The 25,027-nt window shown below is 44.0% G+C and overlaps 1 protein-coding gene across 1 annotated transcript in view; it reads right to left on the reverse strand.

Moving 5' to 3' along the window:
- Positions 1-25,027, reverse strand: part of FHOD3 (formin homology 2 domain containing 3) — a 415,022-nt gene that overhangs the window by 104,754 nt on the left and 285,241 nt on the right. Inside the window, exons 12-15 of the mRNA XM_081802533.1 lie at positions 10,027-10,114; positions 7,209-7,553; positions 6,735-6,809; positions 1,504-1,611 (exon numbers count right to left, since the gene is read on the reverse strand). Of these exons, the coding sequence (XP_081658659.1) occupies positions 1,504-1,611; positions 6,735-6,809; positions 7,209-7,553; positions 10,027-10,114 (616 nt within the window). The remainder of the gene's footprint in view (positions 1-1,503; positions 1,612-6,734; positions 6,810-7,208; positions 7,554-10,026; positions 10,115-25,027) is intronic.

The raw sequence follows: 25,027 nt of genomic DNA on the forward strand, positions 1-25,027 counted from the left end.
GTGGGTAATAACCAATAAGTGGGTAATTCACCTGATCCTTCAACTAGTGTTCACTGCCAGTGCTGCCAAAGCCAGGCCCCAGGTACTACGGGGCACACAGCAATGAATGGCACCTGCTTCTTGTCCCCAAGTTGCTGTCCACCTAGCAGGTACAAGATGTGAGATGTACTATCAGTAAGACTCTAATATTCCTGACTTTGGCCCCCAAATCTCACATCCCTTAAGACAAGGATTCTCTTCATTGGTGACCTCTGTGGGACCAGAAGTGATCTCAGCTGATCCCAAGAAGAGGTACCCTAGGGTGAAGGACAGGGTCTTCAAGGTAATCCACTTATTATCTTACTGCCAAGACCTAACTAAGCCCAACTAAGCCCAGGGCCATGCTGGGCTGTGGAACCTGAGATTTTGACAACATGGAGCTTATATGCCCCTTGGAGATTAATGTGATGGGTGGTGAGATAAAGCCTATTGGACAGCCCCTCTTCCTGGGGCTGTAAGGTCTTGCCTGCTCTCCATCCCAGCCAAACCTCGAATCACCAGCCACGCTCAGCAAAACACACTTCAGAATATGCAGAAGATGATCAAAGTATGGAATACAGGTTGAGTTTGTTTTACATTCGTGATTTGAGGCAAATGATCTCTGAATTGCTCCGGTCTAGATTTCTGATCAATCTTGAGCCGCTGGATGTTCTATCTTATGACATATTGTCACTTCCCACTGGACCCACATGGTGGGGTTCACACAGTGCTTTCATGGGTACCTTTTCATTGGCTCATCAAAACCACCCTCTAAGGTAAGAGTTGGCATAAGTGGTATTTCACCCTCAGGGATTAAATAACTTCCCAGTGAGTATGTTGGAACCCTGGCCAGTCTTCTCTAACTCAGCACTCTTGCCATATAAGGGTAACTGTTTTTAATTGTTCTAAAATTACAGGTCTTACCTTTTCCTTGTAAACACATCCTTGTGCAATCACTGGTTTCCAGAAGTAATAATTAGTTAATTTCTAGTGGTCTAATACTCTTGCCAAGTTACATTCCTTCCATGGACCCGTGCAATTCTTTTCTCTTCTGGTAGGTCCTGGATTAATTACATTAAGGTATTGACCTTAATGGGCCTGCTACCCCCTGATTTATATGGAATTAATCATTCAAAGGTAAAAACTGATGTATATAGGACAAAATGCAGACCTTACACAAAATCTAGACTGGTTTTTCACAAGTCAATCAAAGCATTCACATTTACATATTTGGGAACAAATTTTTATACTTTCTATGGAAAGTTTGTAAGGAGATGAGACAATAGTAACAAATATCACCTCTAATATAATATTTACTTTGTAGATAGGGTCAAAGAGAAGATATTCTTGCGTCTGGACTACATTATGTAAAGGAAAATACCTCAGATTATGCTTTTTATTTATACTTTTCCTTTAGTCGCTCTTAAACTGATTTCCTTCCCTGGAGGACAGTGAAGCGCTCAGCATGCTTCTTATAAAACCTACCTTTCCAGCCTGGCCTCCTGTGGAGGTGAGAGAGATGGCGTGGGGGTGGCGGGCACAGCAGATCCAGAAGGTCTTGAGTGGTAAGAGGTGTTGCCAAGGCTGTTGTATCTAAACAGTGCAGAAGTTTAAGGTGGGGAAGAGGGTGGAAGGACAGAGAAATGAGTACGAGTCAGTAAATGAGTAACGTTTAGCAAACTATCTTTAATTTTTGCAAGAAAATCAGGCTTGGAAATGCTAATACTGTTAGCGATTATCCTAACTTAAAGAGATTTACCAACTGCTTTGTTTTGATTACTTCTCATTTAGAGAGGTTTCTCAAAGGCCAAGACTGTTAGGCAGCAGGATTTATGACAAAGGGTTTAAGTAAAACCCTCATATCTCCTTGTTAAATGTATGTTAAAATTCTTTGCTAACAAAGAATCCAAATTATTTTCATTTGAAAATATGAAGATCCTTCGTGCCTCTCATGGTGCTACAAACTAATGTTAAATCCATCAAAGATCTGTAGAAAATACCAAATGATAAGCTGAACAAACGTCTTATTAAAAATTCTGCTTTACGTATTTCCAAATCAATGCCATTCATTAAATGTCATCTTGTCACGTGCCCGATGACCAAAATGTCCTCAGAACTTCTGGACTCATCTGCTGACCAGAGGTACATGTATTCACGTTTTCAGCCAATATTGCTTTTGAACCAGGAGTACAGCCACCGGGTCTAAATGATCCTTTATCATTTCCCAGTCATCTGCTACAAGTTTCAGGATTTGTAAAGTTCTAGAGTTTTCTCTGTTTTTCCGAAAAGCTGTCCTTTAGCAGTTTGCATTTAGCTAGTATCACTCAGTGTTTTTCCAGAAAACAAAGCATCCCCTGAAGCCCTTGTGGCGGGGGAAGGGGAGTTGGGGAGCAGACACTCATGATTAGTTACAAACAATGAGATTCAATGAGCTCTGCCTCTCAACCAACTCAGCCACAAGGCAGGGCCGACTCCTTTCCCTAAACTGGTTGGGGACACTGTATTTGGGTGAGTGGGATCCCATGGGTCACTATGATATAAGGGCGCAAGGACCTTCCTGCACACAGTGAATCCAGTCCAAGCTCCCATCAACAGAAATCAGCATGAATCATTCTGGGAAGCAAGTTAACATCAAATGTGAATATCTTTTCACAGAAGCAAGCCTACTTTTTGGAAGCTAACATAACCTTATGGTTATTTACATACTGAAAATGTCATGCATGGTGATACTCACTGGAGCATTATTAAGATCATGGTGGAAAAGCTGGAAATTACCCAAGTAGGTAACGACACAAGAATGGCTAAAAAGTGTGACCTATTATCTATCCATGGAATATCATGCAACCATTAAAAATGATTGCCAATTCTGTACATAATAGTAGGGAACGTGTTTATATACAGGCTGAAGTAAAACATCAGAATATAATATTCATACCAAGTTAGATTACAACTGTATAAAAATATTCTCAAAGATCAAAAGCTATGTATAGAAAAAAATTAAAAACTGGCCATCTATTTTAAAAAGTGGAATATAGACATATATTTTCCATCTGACTTAATAAATTACATTATTATAATGGTAAATAAAATATTTATATTACCCCAAATCTATCCTGTGCTGCCAAGTCTGGTCTGCTTAGCTATTGTTCTTCTTGTGTATTTGGTATCACATGTCAGGCCTGTGCTTAGTACTCAGGCATGCCACCAGGCAGATGAAGACCCAGATCACACAATCTTACTCTACCGTCCTCCTCAGTTAACACATCACCTTCATGGGACTTGGTTTCTGGGCATTCCTTTTCTTTTCTCTTTAACAACCCAATATGCTCTGTGTCTAACAGGTTAACTGCTTCTCCATGTGAGAGTTAGTTTGACTTTTTTTTTTTTAAAGATTTTATTATTTATTTGAGAGAGAGAGAATGAGAGAGAGCTCATGAGACGGGGGAGGGGCAGAGGGAGAAGCAGACTCCCTGCCGAGCAGGGAGCCCAATGCGGGACTCGATCCCGGGACTCCAGGATCATGACCTGAGCCGAAGGCAGTCGCTTAACCAACTGAGCCACCCAGGCGCCCCTAGTTTGACTTTTTGAGAATGTTCCCAAACCACAGGGCATGGAGAGGGCAGAAAAGCAAAGGATGAAAAGAACATACAAAGAAAGGAGGCAGCAGAGAAAGGAGAAAAAAGCTTAGGAGCAGAGAAGAGGGAGAGAAGCAGGCAGAGAGCACTGTGACGTGGACAGGGAAGGAGGATGCTGTCAGGAGCTCTGAGTCCTAAGGGAGCTGAGGCCCCTGTGCTCAGGCTTCAGCCCTGCACCCCCAGCCGCCTGGACACTCAGCTTGTTACTCCACATAAGCATCTAAAACAATCCCCTTCCCACCAAAAGTGGACATCTTGGAGAATGTTTTAATAACAGGATTACTTTACTAAAATTGAGTTTAAATGACCTGATGGAAATAAAAACAAGCATAATGCATATTCCCCCCTGCTTTGGTTTTTCTAATGGCCGAGCAATTAATTCGAAGACTCACAGTCCATTCAGTTTTGCTTCTCAATTTCAGCCCAATGAACTGGATCCTACGACTCACGCAATTCACCGTACTTTTTTCCTTTGGTGCTTTACATGGACTAACTGGTTGGTATCTACTAGAACCAGCTCAATGGCAGTCAACCACTGAGCTGTACAGACTCCATGAAAACCACAGTGAGTGAACATCAGAAAATTAATAGGTACAAACAATATTTATACAGCATTCAAATTCCTGTCAGACAAAAGGTAAAAAATTGTAAAAATTTCTCAGTTAAATGTAGGGCAATCTTCATGCACAAGCATGAAGCAGTTTCTCTTAATTTATGTGTATATTCATTCCAGCAATTTATGTGTTTCTATTACTCCCATCCCCCAGGACTATAAGCAGTGGCGACGACCAAGTGGGAAGGACCTGGGCCCAGGAAAGCCCCATCAGAGGCCGTGAGACCGTCAGCAGAAAGTCCAGAGTCACCCTCATGGGCTACCACCACCCTGCTGGGGAAGATGAGGTTGCCAAGTTATTTTTATTCCAGGCAAATGTACAGCGCTCTTAACTTGCACACACATACTGTTCTTGGAGGACCTAAGAGCCGTGTTGGAGGCGCTCCATAAAAATCATGGGAGAGATCCAGCAAGCCCACAGTTTGAGACCTACGAGAGACTCCTAGAGAACCTGCAGTTTGAAGGTGCCCGAAGTGGAGTCCACACACTCCCGCAGGCAAACCAAGCCAACCTAGAAACAAGAGGAAATGAGTTCCATATCTGCTCTCTTCTTAAAATGGGTCTGCCTGCGGCCACTCCTAAGGTCTCCAAGTTCTCCTCTCCTGCCTCCCCTTCCAGGATGGCCTTCCACTTTTAGGGAAAAAAAGCAACACCCTCACCCAGGCCCAATCAGCGTGGGGCAGTGCTTCGAGCAGCAAAACCTCCAGGGTGCCAGGCAAAGGAACAGTGTGCACAAGCCTCATTCTTGAGGGAATCCCTTAAGAAATACTGAGTAAGGAGAAGGCACCACTTTGTCCAGGAGTAAACTCAGAGCCAGGCCTCATGCATTCCCTCTATCTACCTGCCCACCTACCTGGGAATTGTGTTTAAATGTCATTATGATAATAAAACAAGCATAATTCGTTTTTCCCTCTGTTGGTTTTTTGAAATAGCTGAGCAGTTAGTCCAAATACCTCACAGTCTGTCCAGTTTTGCTTCTCAATTCTAGAAGTGAGATGGTTGTCACAGGGATATGCACGTATTTGAACTGAAACATGAAGTCAGAGTTTCTGACAGAAACTCAGTCTCGTTCCTCTGAGAACAGGCTTTGTCAATCAGGCATACGCAGGTGTTTCCCAGAATTTAATCATTTAAATCTGAAACCCCAAGGTTTTGACAAAAAGGAATTTAAAGCACATATACAACAGACAAATTACATCTTTTACAACTGTTTAAACTCCTAACAAAAAACTTGAGACAGGCTATTTAAAACTGAGGGAAGTATGGGGCGCCTGGGTGGCCCAGTTGGTTAAGTCTCTGACTCTTGGTTTTGGCTCAGGTCATGATCTCATGGGTCATGGGATCGAGCCCCGGGTAGGGCTCCACACTCAGGGAGGAGTCTGCTTGAGATTCTCTCCCTCTGCTCCTCCCCCCACCATGTGCACACACACTCTCTCTCTCGCTCTGTCTCTAAATAAATAAATCTTTAATTAAAAAAAACTTTGAGGGAAGTGTCAAAATATTTTTGGGTCATATGTAAGCAGAAAGGTTGATGGTCACAGTTCTAGATTAATTCTCCTATTTATTAGATGAAGCATCTGACACCCATTGCAACTGGTCCTATTTGTGGTGCGAAAGAGCGGTTCTTCAGGTCTGGGTCCCATACGCCTTCATTCAAAACAAGGTATAACTTCTTGCTGGGCACCCAGGCCGAGGGTCCCCCAAATACAGGCTCTGGCAGAAACATTTTGTTGACAAGGACTTGCCCAAAGAACCCCTCGCGGGGAGCAGCCAGGGTTCAGGTATTTGGAGTTGCTGTGTAGATGACCCCAGGAAGGAGAGAAACAGACTGCCTAAAAGAGAGGTCTGTACAACCTACAAGTTAGGATCAGAACCTGGAGCAGGATGCTTGGGGTAGAAACCACTCCCCATTTCCCTGGCTCTCTGTGCCTTAGTTTCCTCCTTGTAAATAAGGGCTAGTAACAGAACCTACCTCTTAGCACTAATACCGTAAGATGCTAATTTCATGGGAGGTATAGGGCCCAGCTCATAATCAATAGATAAGTGTTATCAATGATTATTACTCTAAGATAGGAGAAGCCATCGGTATTATCAATCACTGATTTGGGACTATTGGTTTTTCAAAATATTTAAACCCTCTGTCCCCCTTTCCCCACTCTGCAGAGAACTCCTAAGCCAGACAACAGTGAAGGGCAGGCACACAGGCAGGCGACGAGCACCTGCTAAAATTTCCTTGTGCAGTTCTGATTTGCACACCCCCCTCCCTCTGCTCCTCTCTCCAATTTTTGCAAGAATTATCGCAGCGCTCATACTTAAGTCACGTAATTGCATCAATGCCTGTGAAGGGATTCAAACTGCAATTGCTTGCCATCTCATGGGGAGCCATGAGCAATCTTTGAAAGAAAAACGCACACATTAGAATAGAAACAGGAAGCAATAGAAAAGGGAGAGAAAATAAAGACACCCACCTATTAGAAGAGAAAGACCGGAAGTTGTAAGGTTCAGAGGCAGAATACGTGCCCAAATGGAGAGAATCAAAGGGACTGTTAAAGGAAGGAAAATCCCACTCAAAACACTGCACAGAAAGAGGGCAGAACACTTCACTACATTCTGCAGGTCAAACAAGACCCACACAGGTAGGTGCAAAATGTATAGATTTTGTCAGACCATGCATATTTTTAAAAACCTTATGTTTAAAAATCCATTTTTTAATTGTATTATAGCAGAAGAGCTCTTTGATTCAAACGGATGACTCTTTTCTTCTGCCTCTTGCCTAAACACTGGTAGTTAGTTAGTGGTTAGGGAGTTAGTTTATGCCACAACTGCCCTCAGCTTGGACTGGAATCCACACGAACACACAGGCAAGCCAGAAGGTACGGTCAACATGCTGTGTCTCCTTCCCTGGATGAAGCTCACACAGGCCTCCAGGAGGCTAGATCTACCTGCTTTCCTTCGGGGACTCGGCCTCCTTTTCCTTGGCGGACAAGGGCGAATCCTCGAAGTCGTAGGAGAAGAGGTGGAAAGGGCTGTGGGGCACATAGGGCAGCTTCTCTATGGTCGGTGATGTCTTCGGGGGCTCAGGTGCAGTGGAGGAGGGCCGGGAGGCCGAGGCAGGGGTCAGGGGCGGTGACAGGAGGGCAGCCCCGGAGGACCCGCTGCGCAAGGGACTCCCCACTGCAGTGCTGGCCAGAAGCTGCTTTCCCTGCGAAGTGGCACTGGAGAGGGCTGAGCTCTCGGGAGCAGCATCCTTGCCAGCGGGACTCTGCTCCGAGGCAGGTCTGGCCTCTCTGCTGACCCAGCAGGGAGGAAGGGAAGCGGGAGAAGGAAAGGGAAGCAAAGGTTAGGAAAGCAAACAAGGCACAGAAACCCCACTACTGTTAGGGTCACTTAACTCCAGAATCAGCTGTTTCTTGAACTGCAGCATGGAAGCCCACCACCAGAAGCTTTCGTTCGCCCAACAATCCCGGCGCCTGGGCTTGTCAATCTGGGAGGCAAGACTTGCCAAACGAGCGCAAGGACACATCCCTGCAAACCAGTCTGGCCTCTGGGCCTTCAGAGGCTTTTGTGTGGGGATTTAATGGAGCCCCTAAGGCTCTTGCTCAACAGCTCCCCAGTCTCCCCCCACTGATTGTACTGACACCTGAATTTCCACGATTTGAACTTCATTCCTTTCTCTTGGTCAAATCGAGGTTCTGTCCTCCTCCTAAAAAGCCCAGCCTGGAGGAAGAAGTATTCCCCAAGCCTCATCCTTTAGGTCCCTGCTTTCAGGTGCTTCCTCAAAAGCAGGAATGGAAAAGGACAAAAGAGAGGGAATGCAAACAGCCAGAAAAGAGGGACTGGCACACTCAAGTCAGATTTGGCCCACTTCACACTTTCTCCACCACCCACCTCTACGACTAAGCCCTAGACATCTGGACTCCTTCAGGCAGCCCAATTCTGCCACAGTTGTAAAACTTTTCCATTTTCACAGGACTGGATTTGGACCACTGAGATCTTTGGATGTACACTCTTATAACCACAGAATCTCTGTTAAACTCTGCATTTTTCAAAACCACGGTCCTTCTCCCAGAGAACTTGACTCCCAGCCATGCCCATTCGGGAATGGGACGTGATCTGTTTTCTTTTCTACCTCAAATTCGGAGCTCCCTCTGTATAGAGGGCCAGGGACATAACAGTTCCCCTGGCTGGATGAGGGGATGGCAGTTAAATATACCTCAGTGTTAAATATGCACTACTTTATTTCCTAAAACCTGAAAGCCTAACTGTATTTTGATCAAGGATGCCTCCAGCATCGGATCGTATAGAAAAAAGACCTTACAGAACAATAAACCACCATCTACCTGTGGAAATAACAACCCTATGTAAAGACAGCACAACATCAAGAGGGATGCTTTGAAGGCTGCCCTTTCTAGCCAGATGCTTCCTTCTGGTCCGAGGTGCTGTACCATAAGAGTAGCCGAGGGCGATGGGTTTGTGTGGGTGGGACAGACCACGCACGTGTGAGTACATATGGAGCCAAACCAGTGTATTCATTGAGGGTCTACAGGATCTCCAGTGGCTGATTTTCAACCTAAGGTGGGACTATCAACCAAACTTCCTCCCTCCCCAGAGCAACCCTGGGTATCATTACCCGCAGGCATGGCAGCTCCCCATAGGTGAGGGGCTGTGGCTAATGACAATCTTTCTCCCCCCTCATTCTGACATGGGTGGCTCACTTTTTGTGACCAGGTCATTCTTTTCCTCTCTCCACACCCCCACCCTGCTGGCTTCTTCCCAGACATTTTCCAAAGCAGGGAAACAATCACTAGTTTGTCGGATCAGAGAGGATTCCATGGCCCCTGGGAATGACGGGTGTCTCAGCACATCAAACGGACCCCTTTTTTGTGTACTGGTGGCCTGGAGAAAGAGGCCAAGCGGCAAGGAATCCCATTGATTTTGAAGTTTGTAAGAAAGAGGTTTCATCCTAATTTATCCAAGAGCTCTTTGATTTTGCTTATTTGTGGAAAAACAGTAAAAATATTCAATTTGCAGTGTAGTGTTAGAAGATGAAATTACTGGTGATCAACTTTTATCTTTTATAAACACATCATTTTGGGAAAATACCTACAAAATTAAAAAAATATCTGCAAGGTGTCTGTATCTATTAACGCTGCCTGAAGATAGAAAGAACGCATACTTGAAAGGTATTAGCAGAGGACAGTAAACTCCTTCAAAAGGCTGCAGAATCATGGTACTTATGCTCAGGGTGAAAACAGATAATGGGAAAATTTTCTGGGCTGCATGGGGTGAAAAGTACTCCTGTCCATTTGGATAAAAAACCAACCTGCATCATTAACATAGTTGTTACCCACACACTTTAGCAACTGTTACATTGGTAAAATTAGTAGGAAGAAGGGGACACATGGAATTATCCTTCCTACCATGCTGAAAGGGTTACTAACATTTTCCGAGCAGACATGAACATCTTTCTAGTCAGTGTCAACCTAAGCCAAAGCACTAATGAGGGAGGGAACAGCAGGGAGAAAACCAGTTATGCGATTTTTTTTTCCATAAAGCAAGGTCAGGAAGGGACAGTGCGGTTCTCTAATGAACACGTGCTCAGCTGTTTCTACAAAACTAGTCACTCTGTGGCTCTGTGTTCAGGGTAAAGACTGCCAGTGGGAGCCAGGGAGGGAGATCTTTGAAAGGTGGCTGCAAACGATCTGTTAGGAAGGAACCTCGGGCTGTTAGTGGGAGCCTGGGAGGGTCCAGGCTCGGTACCTGTCCTTGCCCTGACAGGGGGCATCGTCCTCTCTCTCTTCCTCTGAATCGGGCTCCGTGACTGGCCGTTCCTCTTCCTCCTTCTCCTCTTCCCTGAGACAAGGCGGGGAAAAGAGAAATGCACAGACACGAGATGGAAAAGCGAGATAAGCATGACAAACAGGAAGATGAAGCAAAAAAACAAAACACAACACAACACTCCAGCTGGCTGAAAAGGAAAGAACACACTCGGTCCGTTAGGCGAGAGGAGACAGTTCTGAGATGAGGACATTTAAACGTGGGTAGAGATACACTAATCCCGCACAGGCCAAGTTTCGATGTCAGGTGGGCCGGATGCCCCTGCCCTGCACCCCTCCCGCACCACGCGGTTCAGAGCAGCTTCTGGCCGCGGGCAGGTGCTCTGCCGCGCCCTGCCTCCTCCACACAGAGTCACGCCATGAGTGCTCTTGGCGACATCCCGCTCCTGCCGAGAGCACCGAGTCCTCACTTCCCTGCACCCCTCTGGCTTAGAGACCACCGGGGGTCAGGCCAATCTGGCACTTACCTCCATGGGGGACACGGTTTTTACCTTCTACTCCCTTGCCCCCAGGGAATGTGGTGCAGGGGGCTGATCCGCTCCCACTTCAAGCGTGGACACATGGTCCTGAGTGGAGTTAGCGGTGTCACCCCGGGACTTCTCCGGGTGCCTTCCGGGATGAGTAACCGTAAGGGCACCCGAACTGTGGAGCTACGAGTGGAGGAAGGCTGCCTGTCACTAAAGGCCAATCCAAGAAAAGCAGAGTTGGGCGGGGGGGGTGCAGGTAGCCATCCCATGACAATTTTAACACCTGGATCCAGTACTTTTGAAGCTCTACCCTAGCCTTTCACCAATGGAAGATAATAAATTCTCACTTGCACTTAAGACAGTTTAACTCGGGTTTTGTCCTTGCAGCTACATGAGTACAGACTTTGATAACCAAATCATTACCCTCCTTTGGGCTCTGAGCCCTTGTCAACACCTGACTCATGTCACGCTCCACACGGAACACCTACCCCAGGCCCTGTGGTCTTCTCCTTCCTTTGTGTTCTTAAACTCCAGTGACCTTTATCTTTTTTCACTTCGGCCCCTCACACTCTGGATCTCACCATCAGACAGAACCAGTCCACCTTGGAAAACTTACATCCAAACTTCCTACCCCACCCCCGACCACAAACCGTCACTCAGCCCCATCTCTCATTCCTCTCCTTCCACTGGAGCTCAACTGCTCTATCCTCTACCTTCTCAACGTGGCCATCTCCTTCTTGCCTTCAGTCCTCACCAATCCACCTTTCCCCACCTCAGGCATCATTTTGCCAAGATCTTTAACTCTTTTGTCCCCACTGTCCTTCACTCATGTTTTCTCTTCCTACTGAAGTATGAAGTACATTCAGAATAGTACACAAATCACAGACATCTCACAAAATGAACACATCCTTATAACCAGTAGTCCCTTAATGCTCTCTTCCAATTTCTTCCCTTCCCTACCTCACTTCAAAGAGCAGAGATTAGCCTGGCCGGTTTTTCTTCTGTCTAGAAGGAACAATGATGTCCAGCTTTTTTTGTTCAACATAACATTTGGGAGATTCATCGACGTTGTTAGATGCCACAGAAGAGGATTCATTCTCATTGTTATATAATACTCCCTTGTCTGAACAGACCACAATTTAGTTACCCATTCTACTGTTGATGATAACCAGGCACTTTTCAGTTTGGGGTTATTTTGAATAGGGCCATTATAAGCATTGTAGTATATGTCTTTCATTAAATATATGTATATATTATTATGCAGTATGTACCTAGGAATGGCATTTCTGGGTCATTTATGCTTGGGTTCATCTTTATTAGAGACTAGTAAACAGTGTTTTAAAATGTGCATTCCTGTAAGTAATATATGAGCATCCTGGCTATCCTACATCCTTGCCAAGATTTGGCATTTTTTTGTCTATTTTATTTTAGTCCATCTAATCTGTTTGTATTAACGTTTCACTGTGGTTTTAGTTTGCTTTCCCTGATGACTAGTGAAGCTGGGCACTTTTGTCATACTTTTAGGTTGTCCTCCATTTAGATATCCTCTTTTTGAAGTATAAGTACTTTGCCCATTATTCAAAACCCAGGTCGTATTTTTCTTTTTGATTTGTAGGAGTTCCTTATATAATTTGGGTACAAGTCCTTTGTCATACTTAATGTGTTGCAAGAATCTTTCCCTCTCTGTGGGTTGCCTTTGGATTCACTTCACGGTGTCTTTTAATAAAGAAAAGTCCTTAATCTTAATGAAGTCCTATTTATCTTTTTTCTTTGATAGTTAGTGCCCTTTGCATCCGTTTTAAAATTTTTTGCCTACACCAAGGTCTTAAAGGTATTCTGTGTATCCCTCTAAAAGCTTATTACCTTTCATGTTTCTATTTGCAATTCACCCAGAATTGATTTTTGTACATCATGTGAGGTGTTAGACATATTGTTCCTCGATATGGATATAAACTGGCCCAGAATCATTTAGTAAAAAGGTCATTCTTTTCCCTACATCAGTATCATCATTATCATAAATCAGGTAAATACCTGTGGGTTTTGGGAAGTGAATTTTTCTGTGTGTGACTACCTTGCTATCTTACTTACTATAGTTTTATGACAGATCTTGACATTGTGTAGTGTTAAGTCCTTAGCCCTTTGCATTTCTATGAGAATTTTGAATCAGCCTATCAATTTCCATAAAAACCCTGCTGGACTACTGTTTGGGATTACACTAAATGTATATACAAATTTGCAGAACTGACATCTACATATTGAGTCTTTCAAACCATAGTCTGGTATAGTCTCTATTTAGATCTAATCTTATTCCAACCTTCTTTAATATTTCCTAGGAGTGTGGTAATTTTTCAGAAGAGATCCTACATACCTATTGTTAAATTTATTTCTGGTATAATTTTGATGCTACATTACATTTATCAATTTCTAAACTTCATTTTCTATTTGTTGATGGTATAATTTTTTAAAAAGTCTACCTTGTATATAGCAACTTTTCCAAATTTATTGACTATAATACTTCCTACATAGATTCTTTTAGACTTCCTATGTAGACAATCATATCATCCGTAAGTAATGACAGTTGTGCGTATTGCTTTCAAATTCTCATGCCTTTCTTGCCTTATTACCCTGGCTATGAACTCCAAAAGGATATTAAATTGAGGTGATGAATTTAAGTATTCCTTTATTTTTTCCAGATATCAGGGAAATGCATGAGATTTGCCATAGTTTTGTGTGGATATCCTTTATCAAAGTTGCCTTATTTGCCAAGAGTTTTTTTATCATAAATGAATGTCAAATTCCATCAAATGGTTTTTTTTTCACATAAAAAGATAATCCTATGATTTTCCCCTTTTTCTATTAGCAATGAATTACAAAGACTGCTTTTTTAAAATATTAAACCAACCTTGTATACCAGGAATAAACCCTACTTTGCTGTATTATTCTTTTTATATACAGCTGGGTTCTATTTGTTACTATCTTATCATGATTTTTTTTTACATACATCTTCTGCAAAAATTGATCTGCAATTTCTCTTTCTTATAATGTATTTGTCAGGTTCTGGAGTCAAAGGTATGCAAGCCTCATAAAGAATTAGGGAGAGCAGTGAGGGTGACAACTGTGGGACTAAGGAAAAAGGGATGGGATCCGAAAAAGATGAAAGCAGACTTGGCTGAACTTGGTGACTGATTAGATGTGGCAGAAAAGGGGGAGAGAAGCATTGGCAAAACCCAATGATTACATGTCCCGTACCTGGACTGAAGGGCACCTCTGTCACAAACAAGGAGGCCAGCATTCCTCCTGTAATGCCACCAGATGCAAACCCACACACCTCGTCTGTCCTTCTGAGCCTGGTACAGCTTTCACTCACACATCACCCCCTATCAGCCTTAGTCTTTTTTTCTCACACCTGCTGCAACAGCAGCCCAGATAAAAACTGTTCCCTCCATCTTCAGCCTGATGCCCCCTTCACTCAGCGTGAGTGGGAATGTGCAGATGCTATTACTTCTAGTCTACCAAGAATGCCCTCTACCCTGACAACTAATGGGACTCTCTTCTTTAAAACAGAACACCGAGTCCCTCCCTCCAAAGCGTCTTGATTTTACTTGCTCCCCCAGGAGGTAAAGTCATCAGAAGCAAAGTCTGCTAGATGGAGATGCTCAGAGCCAGGCTGCCGGGGTTGTACTCCAGCTCCACCACTTACTGTTATGTTGACTTTGGGTCCCATGTTCCTCACACCTACAGGGGATGATAACAGTACCTACAAGTTGTAGGAGGGTTGCATTCATATGTAAAAGCACCTTTTTTTTTTTTGGTAAGAGCCCTTTGAAAAGGCTTGGCGTAGGGCGGACAAATCAGTTTGTTATAGCTCTCGGCCATCATCAACAACATCACCACGCCTTTTTGGGCCCCTCTCAGGCAATCTCTAACATCTCCCACCAATGGACACTCAGAACTCTGTTTGATGCCCTAAAAAAGAGGACACAGTACTCTGCAAAGCATTCTACACCACTGATAGACAGCAACACTTTTCCATTTATAACTTCTGCTTCTGTAAACTTTTTGATCCCTCTCTCTTCTGCATAGTTGCCCCACAGATGTCTAAAGATCACTCTCCTGACCCACATCCCAAACTGTATCCTCTTTGTGCTCAACACCTGCTGATCTTGCACCAAACTGTCACATGACCTGTGTGTGCATAGCTTTACTATCCTGAGTGATGGGACAGGACCAACGGCAGGCAGCACAATGACCTATTTGGAGGGCCCACTTCCAGGGATCCCTACAGTCAAGGCACTGACCTTGCCCTATAATCCAAATGGCTGGAGAAAGAAATACTCTCTTCATGGTACATAGGATTTTCTTTGCTTGATTTTAGTTTTGGCCCATGATGAATTAGTCAAACAGAATCTTTTGTGCTGATCGGATTTAAGATGAAGAATTAGTTCAGACAATTTTGTTTTTCCCCCAGCTGAATTTTCTCTTAAAGTATAATTTTGTTTACATTTATGCAGAAAGAATCCTGGGTCTCTGGCCTTTGGTTTTCAAATACCATGAGGGGTGTTTTGTTTTTAACTGATAAGGAGTTGCTCCAGCATACAGGTCTACTCTGAACTCAACAGGCACTTTCCTTTTCACCACAGGCAATCTCAGACTGGAGGCCACCCTTCCCATATTAGAAAAGGGACCCGGAAGCCCACAGTCCGACCAGTTCTGCAGGGTGTAGTTCCCTTCAAAGCCAACTTTACTTCCCAAATTGGGGTCTCAGGCTGGTGTCACATTTCTTAGGCTTCAAAAGACAAACAAAAAGGAACATGAATGTTGCTGAACCTTTCAAAAGTACAAAAAAACATTTAAAACAGCGTTAAAGTATATTCTAAGACCAAAATAGTACGGATGAGGAAAAGTCAAGCAATGAATTCAGAGAAGGCATGTCAGTACATCTAATAGACATAACTCATCTCAAAAATACACAAAGATATATTTGAGAAATAAAAACACAACTATAAAATTGGGCAAAATACACGATCATGGCCAATAAAATTCTATGAAGAGATATTTTAACCTATCCATCAGGAAATATAAATCAAGACCACAGTGAGATACCATCTTGTCTCTACTTGGAAAAGTTGAGAATGTAGATCAACTGACTCGCATATTGCTGACAGGAGTGTGCATCAGTGTAATAACTTTGGCAAAATAATTGGCGCTACCATGTAAAGTCAAACACCCGTATCGTGACCCAGAAATGCCACTGCTAGATGGCACTGCTATACCCCAGAGCAATGCTTCTGACCTAGGGTGATTCACTCCCCCCCAAGGGACATTTGTCAACAGAGATACTTCTGTTGTCACAGCTGGGGAGGGGGTGCTGTCGTCATCAAGCAGGTAGAGGTCAAGGATGCTGCTAAACATCCTGCAATGTGCGGGACAGTCCTCCACAACAAAGAAGAATTCAGTCCAAAATGTCAGTAGTGCCAACATTGAGAAACCCTCCCTAGAGATACTGAAACACTCATGCACCAAGATAGGAGTCTAAAAATATCCTCAGCAGCACTGCTTGTAATTGCCAAGAAATGGAAACAACCCAAATGCTCAGCAGATGCTCACCAACAAGAAAAATGGTAAACAGACTGAGGTATAGTCCAAGCGGTGAAAAATAGATGATGGTCAGCTTCACATGATGATATGGATGAACATTAGATATGTAATGTGGAGAAAGCAAGTGTAAGAAGGAGCATACAATAGAATATACTTTCTAAAAGCTCAAAAAGGCAGAACTATATAATGGGTTTAGTTATACATATGTGTTTGATAATACTATAAAACAACAAACACATAAAGACAATGATAAATAATATTTGAGAGTGTTGGTTATCCAGGCACAGAGATGGGAAACATGGAAGCACATGGATAAGTGTAGGTTAGGGGACATGCTCTGGTTTTTTACCTAGGCCATATTCTCATTGATGTTTTTATGTATCAGTAAGTAAATTTTATATAAAAACAAATGAGGAGAGGGCCACACATGGACCAACAATGACAATACACCATAAACCAAGGATTATGATTGATCCAACAGTGTACAACTGGGATTTTTATAATAGGTTTTCTCAGAGCGGTTTTAGGTTCACAGCAAAACTGAGCAGGTGATATAGAGATTTCCCATAACTAATGACCGTTTTTTCAAAAGCAAAAAAGTCTACTTTATCTCTCATTCCTTTTATCCAACAAATATTTATTGAGCATTTATTTTATGCAAGACTCTGGTTCCTACCCTTGGAGTTTACAGGCCCGTGGTGGAGCAAGACATTATACAACGAATTGTACCAGGAAGTATTCCGCTGGGGACTGGCCTAGAAAGCAAGACTTCCACAAAGTTTTGCTGTTGGAGCAAAACCTGGAAGGCTGAGGAGGAACTGACCAGAGGAGAAGATGGGCATTTGCGCGTGACATTCCTCTACTCAAACCTTAGGATCAACCCAATTTGCCCAGCTAATACTCTAACTCCCTCTACCATCTCTCCAACTTCCTCTCTCACTCTCCCTTCCTAAACCTCCCTCCCCAGTCTTAATGGGTCTGTTGATCTATCTGCCCAATGCTGGCATATTTCAGCTACAGGGTCCCACCCGCAGAAGCCATTCCCCTGCCTGGAGTTATTCCTCCAGCTGTTTCTCCAGCGGATCCAGCCCCAGGGACAACCAGTAAATACCTGCTGACTGTTGCAGCTCTTTGGCACTATGGACCTAGCATGATGCTCAGCACGGAGGCACCTGCTAAGGGTGGTCAAGAAACAAGACTGGCAAGAACTGAGATAGGGCCTTAGAGACCTCCCATGTTGCAGATAAGAAAGGTGAGGTCCAGAGAGGGCAAGATCACACAATCTGCCAGGAAGAACTCTGGTCTCCTGATAGCCAGGCTAGCGTCCTTTCTACCAGCCAGCCTACCTGATGAAACCAAAGCAAATCTCCACTGGTGTTATCGCTCTGTCATCACTGCGCTGCCCTTCTAAGCAACTGTCTCCTGCACTTTGCTTCTCAATCCTCCTCCCGCACAGCACAGACAATCTGATACACAACACACTAGGATAATGAATGAGGCTGCTTCCGGGCCCCAGTTACTCCAGACCTGCCTGGTTGCCTTGAGGAGATCAGCGTCTTGACCTAAGTATGACACTTGATATTGGTATGGCATTTGTGGCAATTAACTAGAAAGCTCTGTCTTCAGGTTTAGATAAAACGCATATATTTTACACGCTTCATTTAGTTCTGTAAAATGTGCATGACTTATCAAAATTAGATGAAAATATATTTCATAGAAATGTTTTGTTAAATTTATGACAGAGAAAGCATCCCCTTGGCTCCGTTTGCATCACCCTGTGTTAACGAATACTTAAACCACTTTGGATTCAGCTTTGCAGTGACTCACACTTTCTGTTAACTTTAAGACTGTTTCTAGGTTACCAAGGGCCAAGGTGAGATTTGAAAACTTCCAATTAGGGATCTTAGTCAGTTAAGACATATATCTGACCAAGTGAAGCAGTGATTTCATTCAAAAATAGTTTTATTATCCACCAAATTAAAAAAAAATTTCCCTTAAAAGATTTTTGCCAGCCAAGAGAATGAAAAGACATTTAAACCGAGCCCAGCTGTTGTTCTGATGTTTCCATGGTGAGAACCCAAATTTAGACAGGAAAAGTATTTATTGTCCCCATAGCCTGCAAAGTTTAGAAGGAGTATGAAGCACAGGCCATGGATACCGAATATATCTAAGAAGTGGACTGCTGGCCAGAATCTTAATGCATAAGCCATTATCTTGTTATTCTGTTTTAGAAGAAAATACTAATGGATCCAACACGTTCTTTCTGCTGAAAACATGGAGTAGTTTAATATTATGGAATTCCAACCTACAGAGTTTAAGCAGCAATAGGAAAAGATACATTAGCTAGGTTGCAGCTAATTCAGGTGTAAAGGTAATTCAGGTGCCAAGCAAATCAATCCAATGATAACTAGAGAGACTAGTGAGGCATGTCACTACTTTGTGTGTACTTTGATTTTATGTTTAAAAAAAAAAAAAAAAACTTACTCTAAGCCACAGATACTAGTAAATTGTGTTAAGTGTCCCTTAGAGATCTAGGAGAGAAGTGAAACTAGGAAAAGGGAGACTGGAATTCTCTGTGAACTTTTGGAAATGGACGGATACCAAGTCCCAGGCTGAGGTTTCAAGATGGCGGCCTCCAGAGGTTAAAAACAGCCCTGCCCTGGGTCTGGCTTGGCTTCCTACTTATCTCACTCATATAATAAAGTGGAACAGGAGGTTGGGAGCTTCCAGCTCTGGTGGTCTATGACAGCTGAAGACACAAAATTGTGTGGGCATTAGACAAGCTCTCCCATTTCCAGAACTTGTGCAACTAGTCTAATACATGTTTACTGGTCAAGCTTAATTTTAAATGTCATATAATGGCCCCTCTTACACACATTCTGTTTTTCACAAATGGGAAGAGAAGTATACTAAAGAGTGAAAAACTTTTAGTTATAAATCAAAGAAACAGGATATGTGTGTCTTTAAGAACCAGATACCAAACGCAACCACCATGAGGAAGCCAACGTGTTTCAGAGTTTGTGTGCAGTAATACCTTTATAACTCATGATTCAGTTTGCTTCAAGAGTTCTAATTGCCCTTTCACATGCTTTAGACTTGAACCCACCAGAGTCAACTCTTAATATGGTAATAAAGTACAGATAATTAACAGCTGAAGATAAACCTCAAATCTTATATTTCATCTGGGGTTTTTCTCAACAACCTCATTTTCTATTTTCTATCCCCTCAAGTCATGCCTCCAAATTACCAATAGTAACCACATGGACTTGTGTGGGTGACATTTGCTTTCTACTTCACTGGCCATCTGCTGGTGAAAATGCCAATGAAGAAGGAATTGTATAAAAAGGACATAATAGGAAGAGAAAAAAGAGCAGCAAAGGGCCAGAATTATCTGCAAGGACTATCACCAAAGGAACTGGACACGGGCCACCAGTCCACATGCTGCCCATGCAAAGTCACACAGTCCCCATAGCGTCCCGGTTTGGGGCTCAGCCTGGTCCAAGAGGGAGATCCAGCAGTGAGGATTCTTTCTCCAGTGTGGGCCTCAAATTCTCCACGGCCCATAGCAACCGCCAGCCTAGTGATCCTCCCCCTTGAGATACAGGATTTTAAAATTGTATTCCAATTGAAGTCACTCTAAAATTCCTTTAGAAATTGTATTCCACCATTTTGAGGTGTAGTCTGATCACAGGTTATTTTCAGTGCTCCACGGGGTTGGGAACCACTGCCCGAGTCCACAGTACCAATGTTTTTCAGTAGTTCTGCATCAAGAGCTACCACCCAGCCTCCCAGTGTCCACGTTTCCTCACCTCCAGTCTGATCCCCACAAGGAAGACAGGCATCTCCTCAGAGGTGCATGGCTAACCTCGCATGTCAAATAACCACCAGACTCCATGCTATGGTTTCCAAGGTCCTGCAGGACGTAACCTGCTTGCTGTGCAACCTCATCTCATCTCTGTGGCACCTGTGTCCCCAATCCATGCTCTACAACCCTGTCTCTTGAGACCCCTATTTGTTACCTGGGGACATCAAGACCTTTCCTCCCTTGCCACTGAACACGGCATTCCCTCAGCCCAGGGAGTTCTTCTCATCTTCCAGGATTCAGGCTAACTGCCTGAGGAGATGTCTTGGACCACTCCCATCCCACTCTCCTTTTTTCTAAAGAACCTTTTAAAAATGAGTATGTAATTACAGGAATACATGCTTCCTTCAAAAAAGTATAAGACTACTGATAAAAGTTCCCTTTGATCAGAGATAACCACTGCTGTAAATCTGGTGGGTAAATTTCCAGATTAAAAGAAAATTTAAACATATATTATCCTATAATCTTTATATACAGCAACTGATACAGCAAGAACGTTAGTACTTCTGGTAGGGTACGTTTCTTATAGCTGATGGTTGCATTCCATAATATGTCTATTCCATGTTTTCCTTAGCTAGCCATTCCCCAATTCTTTGCTCTTATAAATGATACTGTAATGAAATCCCTGCCCAAGCTTTGTGCCCTTCTGCAAGTTCTCCTCGGGGGTATATCCTCATATTCCTGTTACACTCTACCGTCCAGCCCTGTTTCCTTCCTTCAAAAGCCCTCTTCCAAAGCTGCACATATTTATTTACTACACTATTTATGCACACACCGTCTGAGGCTTCCTGAGGGTCATTTTCACCATTATATCTCAGAACCAAGAATGTGGTAGATACAAGAATATAGGAGCTGGATGAATAATGAATGAATGAATGAATGAATGAATAGGATTTTGCTTTCCTTCTGCCACAAACTCAAAGCAGTCATCCTAATATCAAGGCTCAAGAATGTCAATATTAAGAAGTCTATCAAGGTGAAGTCACTCTGAAATGAGATGCTCAGGACTGGGGGCTTTCTCTTCCAGAGGTTTGGTGGCTTGCTCATTGACTTACAGACACGAGCTATCATGATGTGGACCCAAGCCCCAGCCGTGTTTTTACAACACAGAAGTACCTCATCTTTGCTTGTTTTTTTTTTTTTTTCCCATTTCATGATCAAAATTATTTACCTTTCTATTTCAAAGGCAGCTTTACAAAGCTTTATACAGGTAAAAAAAAAAAAAAAAAAAAAAAAAAAGTTTTTCAGTATCTTCTCAAGTCCAGTAAGTCAGTATTGGTTTCAGCCTGGAGGTCTGCTGCTGATACGGGTCACTACACCCTCTGTTCCCCTCATACCCTGCCCCATCCAAGACCTCTCCGAGATAGATGCCAGCAGGCAGCGGGCTCTGACCGGTCCGCTTCCTCATGGGGGCTCATCTCTAGCCATTTTAATCTCATGTTTATAAAACCAGAACCACACAGTTTGGGGGGGCGGGGAACACCACCAAACCTCTCAGGAATGAAATTATTTCTCTGGGGCAATGTGAATACCATAGTTGAATATTCCTAAAGTGTGATATAAGTGTCTCTGAATTCCTCTCTGAGTTCTTGCGTCTTTGGGAAGCATGCTCTATCACGATATCAAAAGGCATTTAGGCTGCAGATACCTGTCCCAGATGTGCCCAGGCTTCCTTGAATTCTCCAGGGCACTCTCAGTGGGCAAGGCTGGCTTCCCTCTTGGCTGGGCTCTGCCTCTGCTCCGAGGAAAGCAGGATCTACTGGGGTGGAGGTAGGCACCTGCAGTCACTCATTTAACTAGTTACTTAATATATTCTCTGTGGGGCATTCTCATGCTTAGCACTTTACCCGGTTTACTCCTTGAATTCTCACAGGAGCCGCTGAGGTAGGTACTAGTATTATTCCATTCATAGATGAGGAGCTGAGGCACAGAGTGGTTAAGGAGTTTCCCCAGAGTCACAGAGCTAGTAAGCAAGCCAGGATCTGAATCCAAGTAGTCCAATTCTAGCATCCAAGCTCCTAACCTCTATGCTATGCTACCTCTGCTATGATCATTTCTCTGCAGGAAAAAAAAAAAAAAAAGCCTTTTCTATGTAAGGACTAGAAGAAGCCATTAATCCTTCCTTCTTCCAGATTCCTTCCTGAACATCAATGTCTCTTCTCACTGCATTCATGTGCACAGTGAGTCTGCTGGCTGTCATCCCTTGCTCATCCCACCAAGGTCCCATCCCACCAGGAGGAGATGCAGTGCAGGGCACCATGTGACATATTTGGACCACGACTATACTCCATGTTAATTATTACCTCACTCAGAAATAAAGATTTTTTCAACATGAATCCGATGCTTCTGTGATCATGGTCCGTGTGCTGAGCACGTGCTGTGAGACAACAATGCCATCAGGCCGGCTCTCCCTCTCTCTTTGGGCCTGTCCCCTTCAACTTCCAAAGCCTATTCCCAAAAGGCTCCTTTGCAAAATGCTTTACCAGCTGCATCTCTGACCACTCTTTCTTTTTTCACCAGGTCTGATTTGGCCACTTCAGCCTACATGTTCAGAGTTTTATTTCCCTGTTCACTGAGCCTTTATGAGTGAAGAGTTACCACACCAAGCTTCCTCCACAGACTCTTGTCAAGCAAAGGTAATCACATTCCTCCTTGCATGACCGGATCCAAACAGCTCACTCAGTAACCATTAGAAAGCCTCCACTCCATGTCCAAAGGCATCCTGGGAATCGCAGGAGACAGAGAGAGAGGCTCACACTCCAGAAGGACCACCCATACCCTCACCAGCACAGACTACAAGGAAAATCAGGCTTCTCCAGAAAGGGCTTTGAACATCCAGAACATGGAGGGGAAGGTGCACATTATAGGAAATGTGCTGTTTGCATGGGTCAAGGGGAAGCAGGCTGGACACTGAAAGAAAACTCCCAGAACAAGTCAAAGATTTAATGAGAACTGAGAACTTTTCCTTCTCTTTGAAATGTGCTCACTAGGCTCTCCCAGTAAAGGCTGTCTCTTTCTGAAACAGCACACCAAGGCGGGCCACTCTAGCTTGAAAATATTCACACTTGAAGACGACCGATTTCAAGGTTCATTGACTTGGCAAGTAAGGGAGCTTCTCGGTTCCAGCATTTCACAAGATGATGAGCCTACACTTTGCTTTCCAGGGCTTTATCTAGTCACTGCTCCTCTCACTTGGTTTCTCCCCGTGTTATGGCGTTTAAGCCTAGACTTCGACCATCACCTACATGTACCTGAGTTCCAGAAATGTCTGTAGAGTTTACTAGGGAAAGTTGTACTTGTGACCCACTGACACTCACACTTAATGCCCAAAGCTTGCAAAGTGGCCGGACAGCCACCCCATGATGCTGGGCCAGTGGCTGCCTGGGAATCACCCAGACTCTTTTTTCTCACCATAAAATCCAGTCACCGTCCTGCAAATAATGCCCTCCCTATCTCCTCAGCTGCTCCTACTTGCCACTCTCCCGGCCACTGCCTGAGTCAGGCCCTCTCCCAGCCTGTCACCACTTGCTCTCCGCTCTTCCAGGTGGTCTCATGGGCATGCCACCCTGATCACACGTCACTTCAAAATTCACTGGTAGCTCTGCTCAGTTTTAAGGATAAAATGTTGCCGATTTCTTCAGAACCTAGAAAGATCCCCAAATTCAATTCGGCAAAGCTCCAAGTGTATACAAATGTCAGTCGAATCACTACGTTGTACACATGGAACTAATATAATACAGTATGTCAATTATACTTCACGTTAAAAAAAGCAGCAAAGTCCAAACCCCCACGAAATCTGCAATCCAGTCACAGTGAAATTTTGAGAAACCAGAGATCCCGCCCCAGAAATCAGAAGGAGCTTTGCAAAGCCACCTCTTTCTCAGGTTTCAATGCCTTTGCCTTTTCTGGATTCTACCAGTTCCAAGCTCACTCCCCTCTACCCCCCAGCACTCTCCCCTCCTGTCCACCCCCTTACTATTCAATACTCGGGAAACCAGAAAGAGCCTCTCGGACACCAGATGGTAACTCTGAGTCACTGGCTGTATTCCAATCATACCTACCTCACAAGGTCACATCCCTTGTCGGTGAATCCCATTTATAACAAATCATTTGCCATCAGATAAATCTTCCCGGTAGTCACTTGCCGCTCAGGGTACCAGCGGTTGTTAATCTGGCTGTTGTGAAATCCTCTAGCATGTTTATGCCAGGGCACACAATCTTCTCTCCAGCTCGCATCCGTATTTATTTAACAATTACCTTCTTTAATAGAACAAAACCCAGGAAAGCTCCAGGGCATGGAGTGACTGTAATAACAACAGTGAGCTAAGCACACATTTGTGCTGCCTCTCTTAAATCACCCACCACACTATTAAAGAGGTAGCATCATCGTGGGTTTACGGGGGAGAAGACCAAGGCCAAGCCTGGCAAGGAAGCTCAGACCGAGGCTGTGAAGAGCTACCCTGTGCTCTCAGCCACCTCAGTGGCTGCTCCTTTACTGCACTTGGGCCAAACCTTCCTCCAGGAGCCAGGACTGAGCAAGTCACCGAGCTGTAGATCTCGCGGGTTAACACCAATTATACAACATCTACTCGTCTCACGCTCTTTGCCCGTCAATCCGTTGTTCATTGCTGTTTCCAAGAGGAGAGAGCTAGGACTAGTCTGCTATTTCTGCTACCGACCCTGCAACTAACCGGCTGAGAATTCTGTGACCCCTGGCCATGAAGTCCTGTGGACCAGGTGTGAGACAGACCAGAGAGCGATGCACTGCCCTAGAACTCGGCAGGCAAACACGCCTCTTCCCGTCAAAATATGGGAAGATGAGCTTGCCTACCCTGCTAATGTTTTCATAATTAGGCTCGCCTTTGCCTACTGGTTCCTGTGGCTGGTGGAGGGGAGCCAACACCCCTTCCTACTTCTGCAGGAAAATAGAAAACAACTCCCTCTCCAATTGCCTGCCTCCAGCTCCCACTCTGAGGCTCAGCTCCAAGGCTTGGCTC

The sequence above is a fragment of the Leptonychotes weddellii genome, chromosome 13, assembly GCF_054177405.1.
Source record: "Leptonychotes weddellii isolate Sample4059 chromosome 13, ASM5417740v2, whole genome shotgun sequence".
Taxonomy (NCBI): Eukaryota; Metazoa; Chordata; class Mammalia; order Carnivora; family Phocidae; genus Leptonychotes; species Leptonychotes weddellii.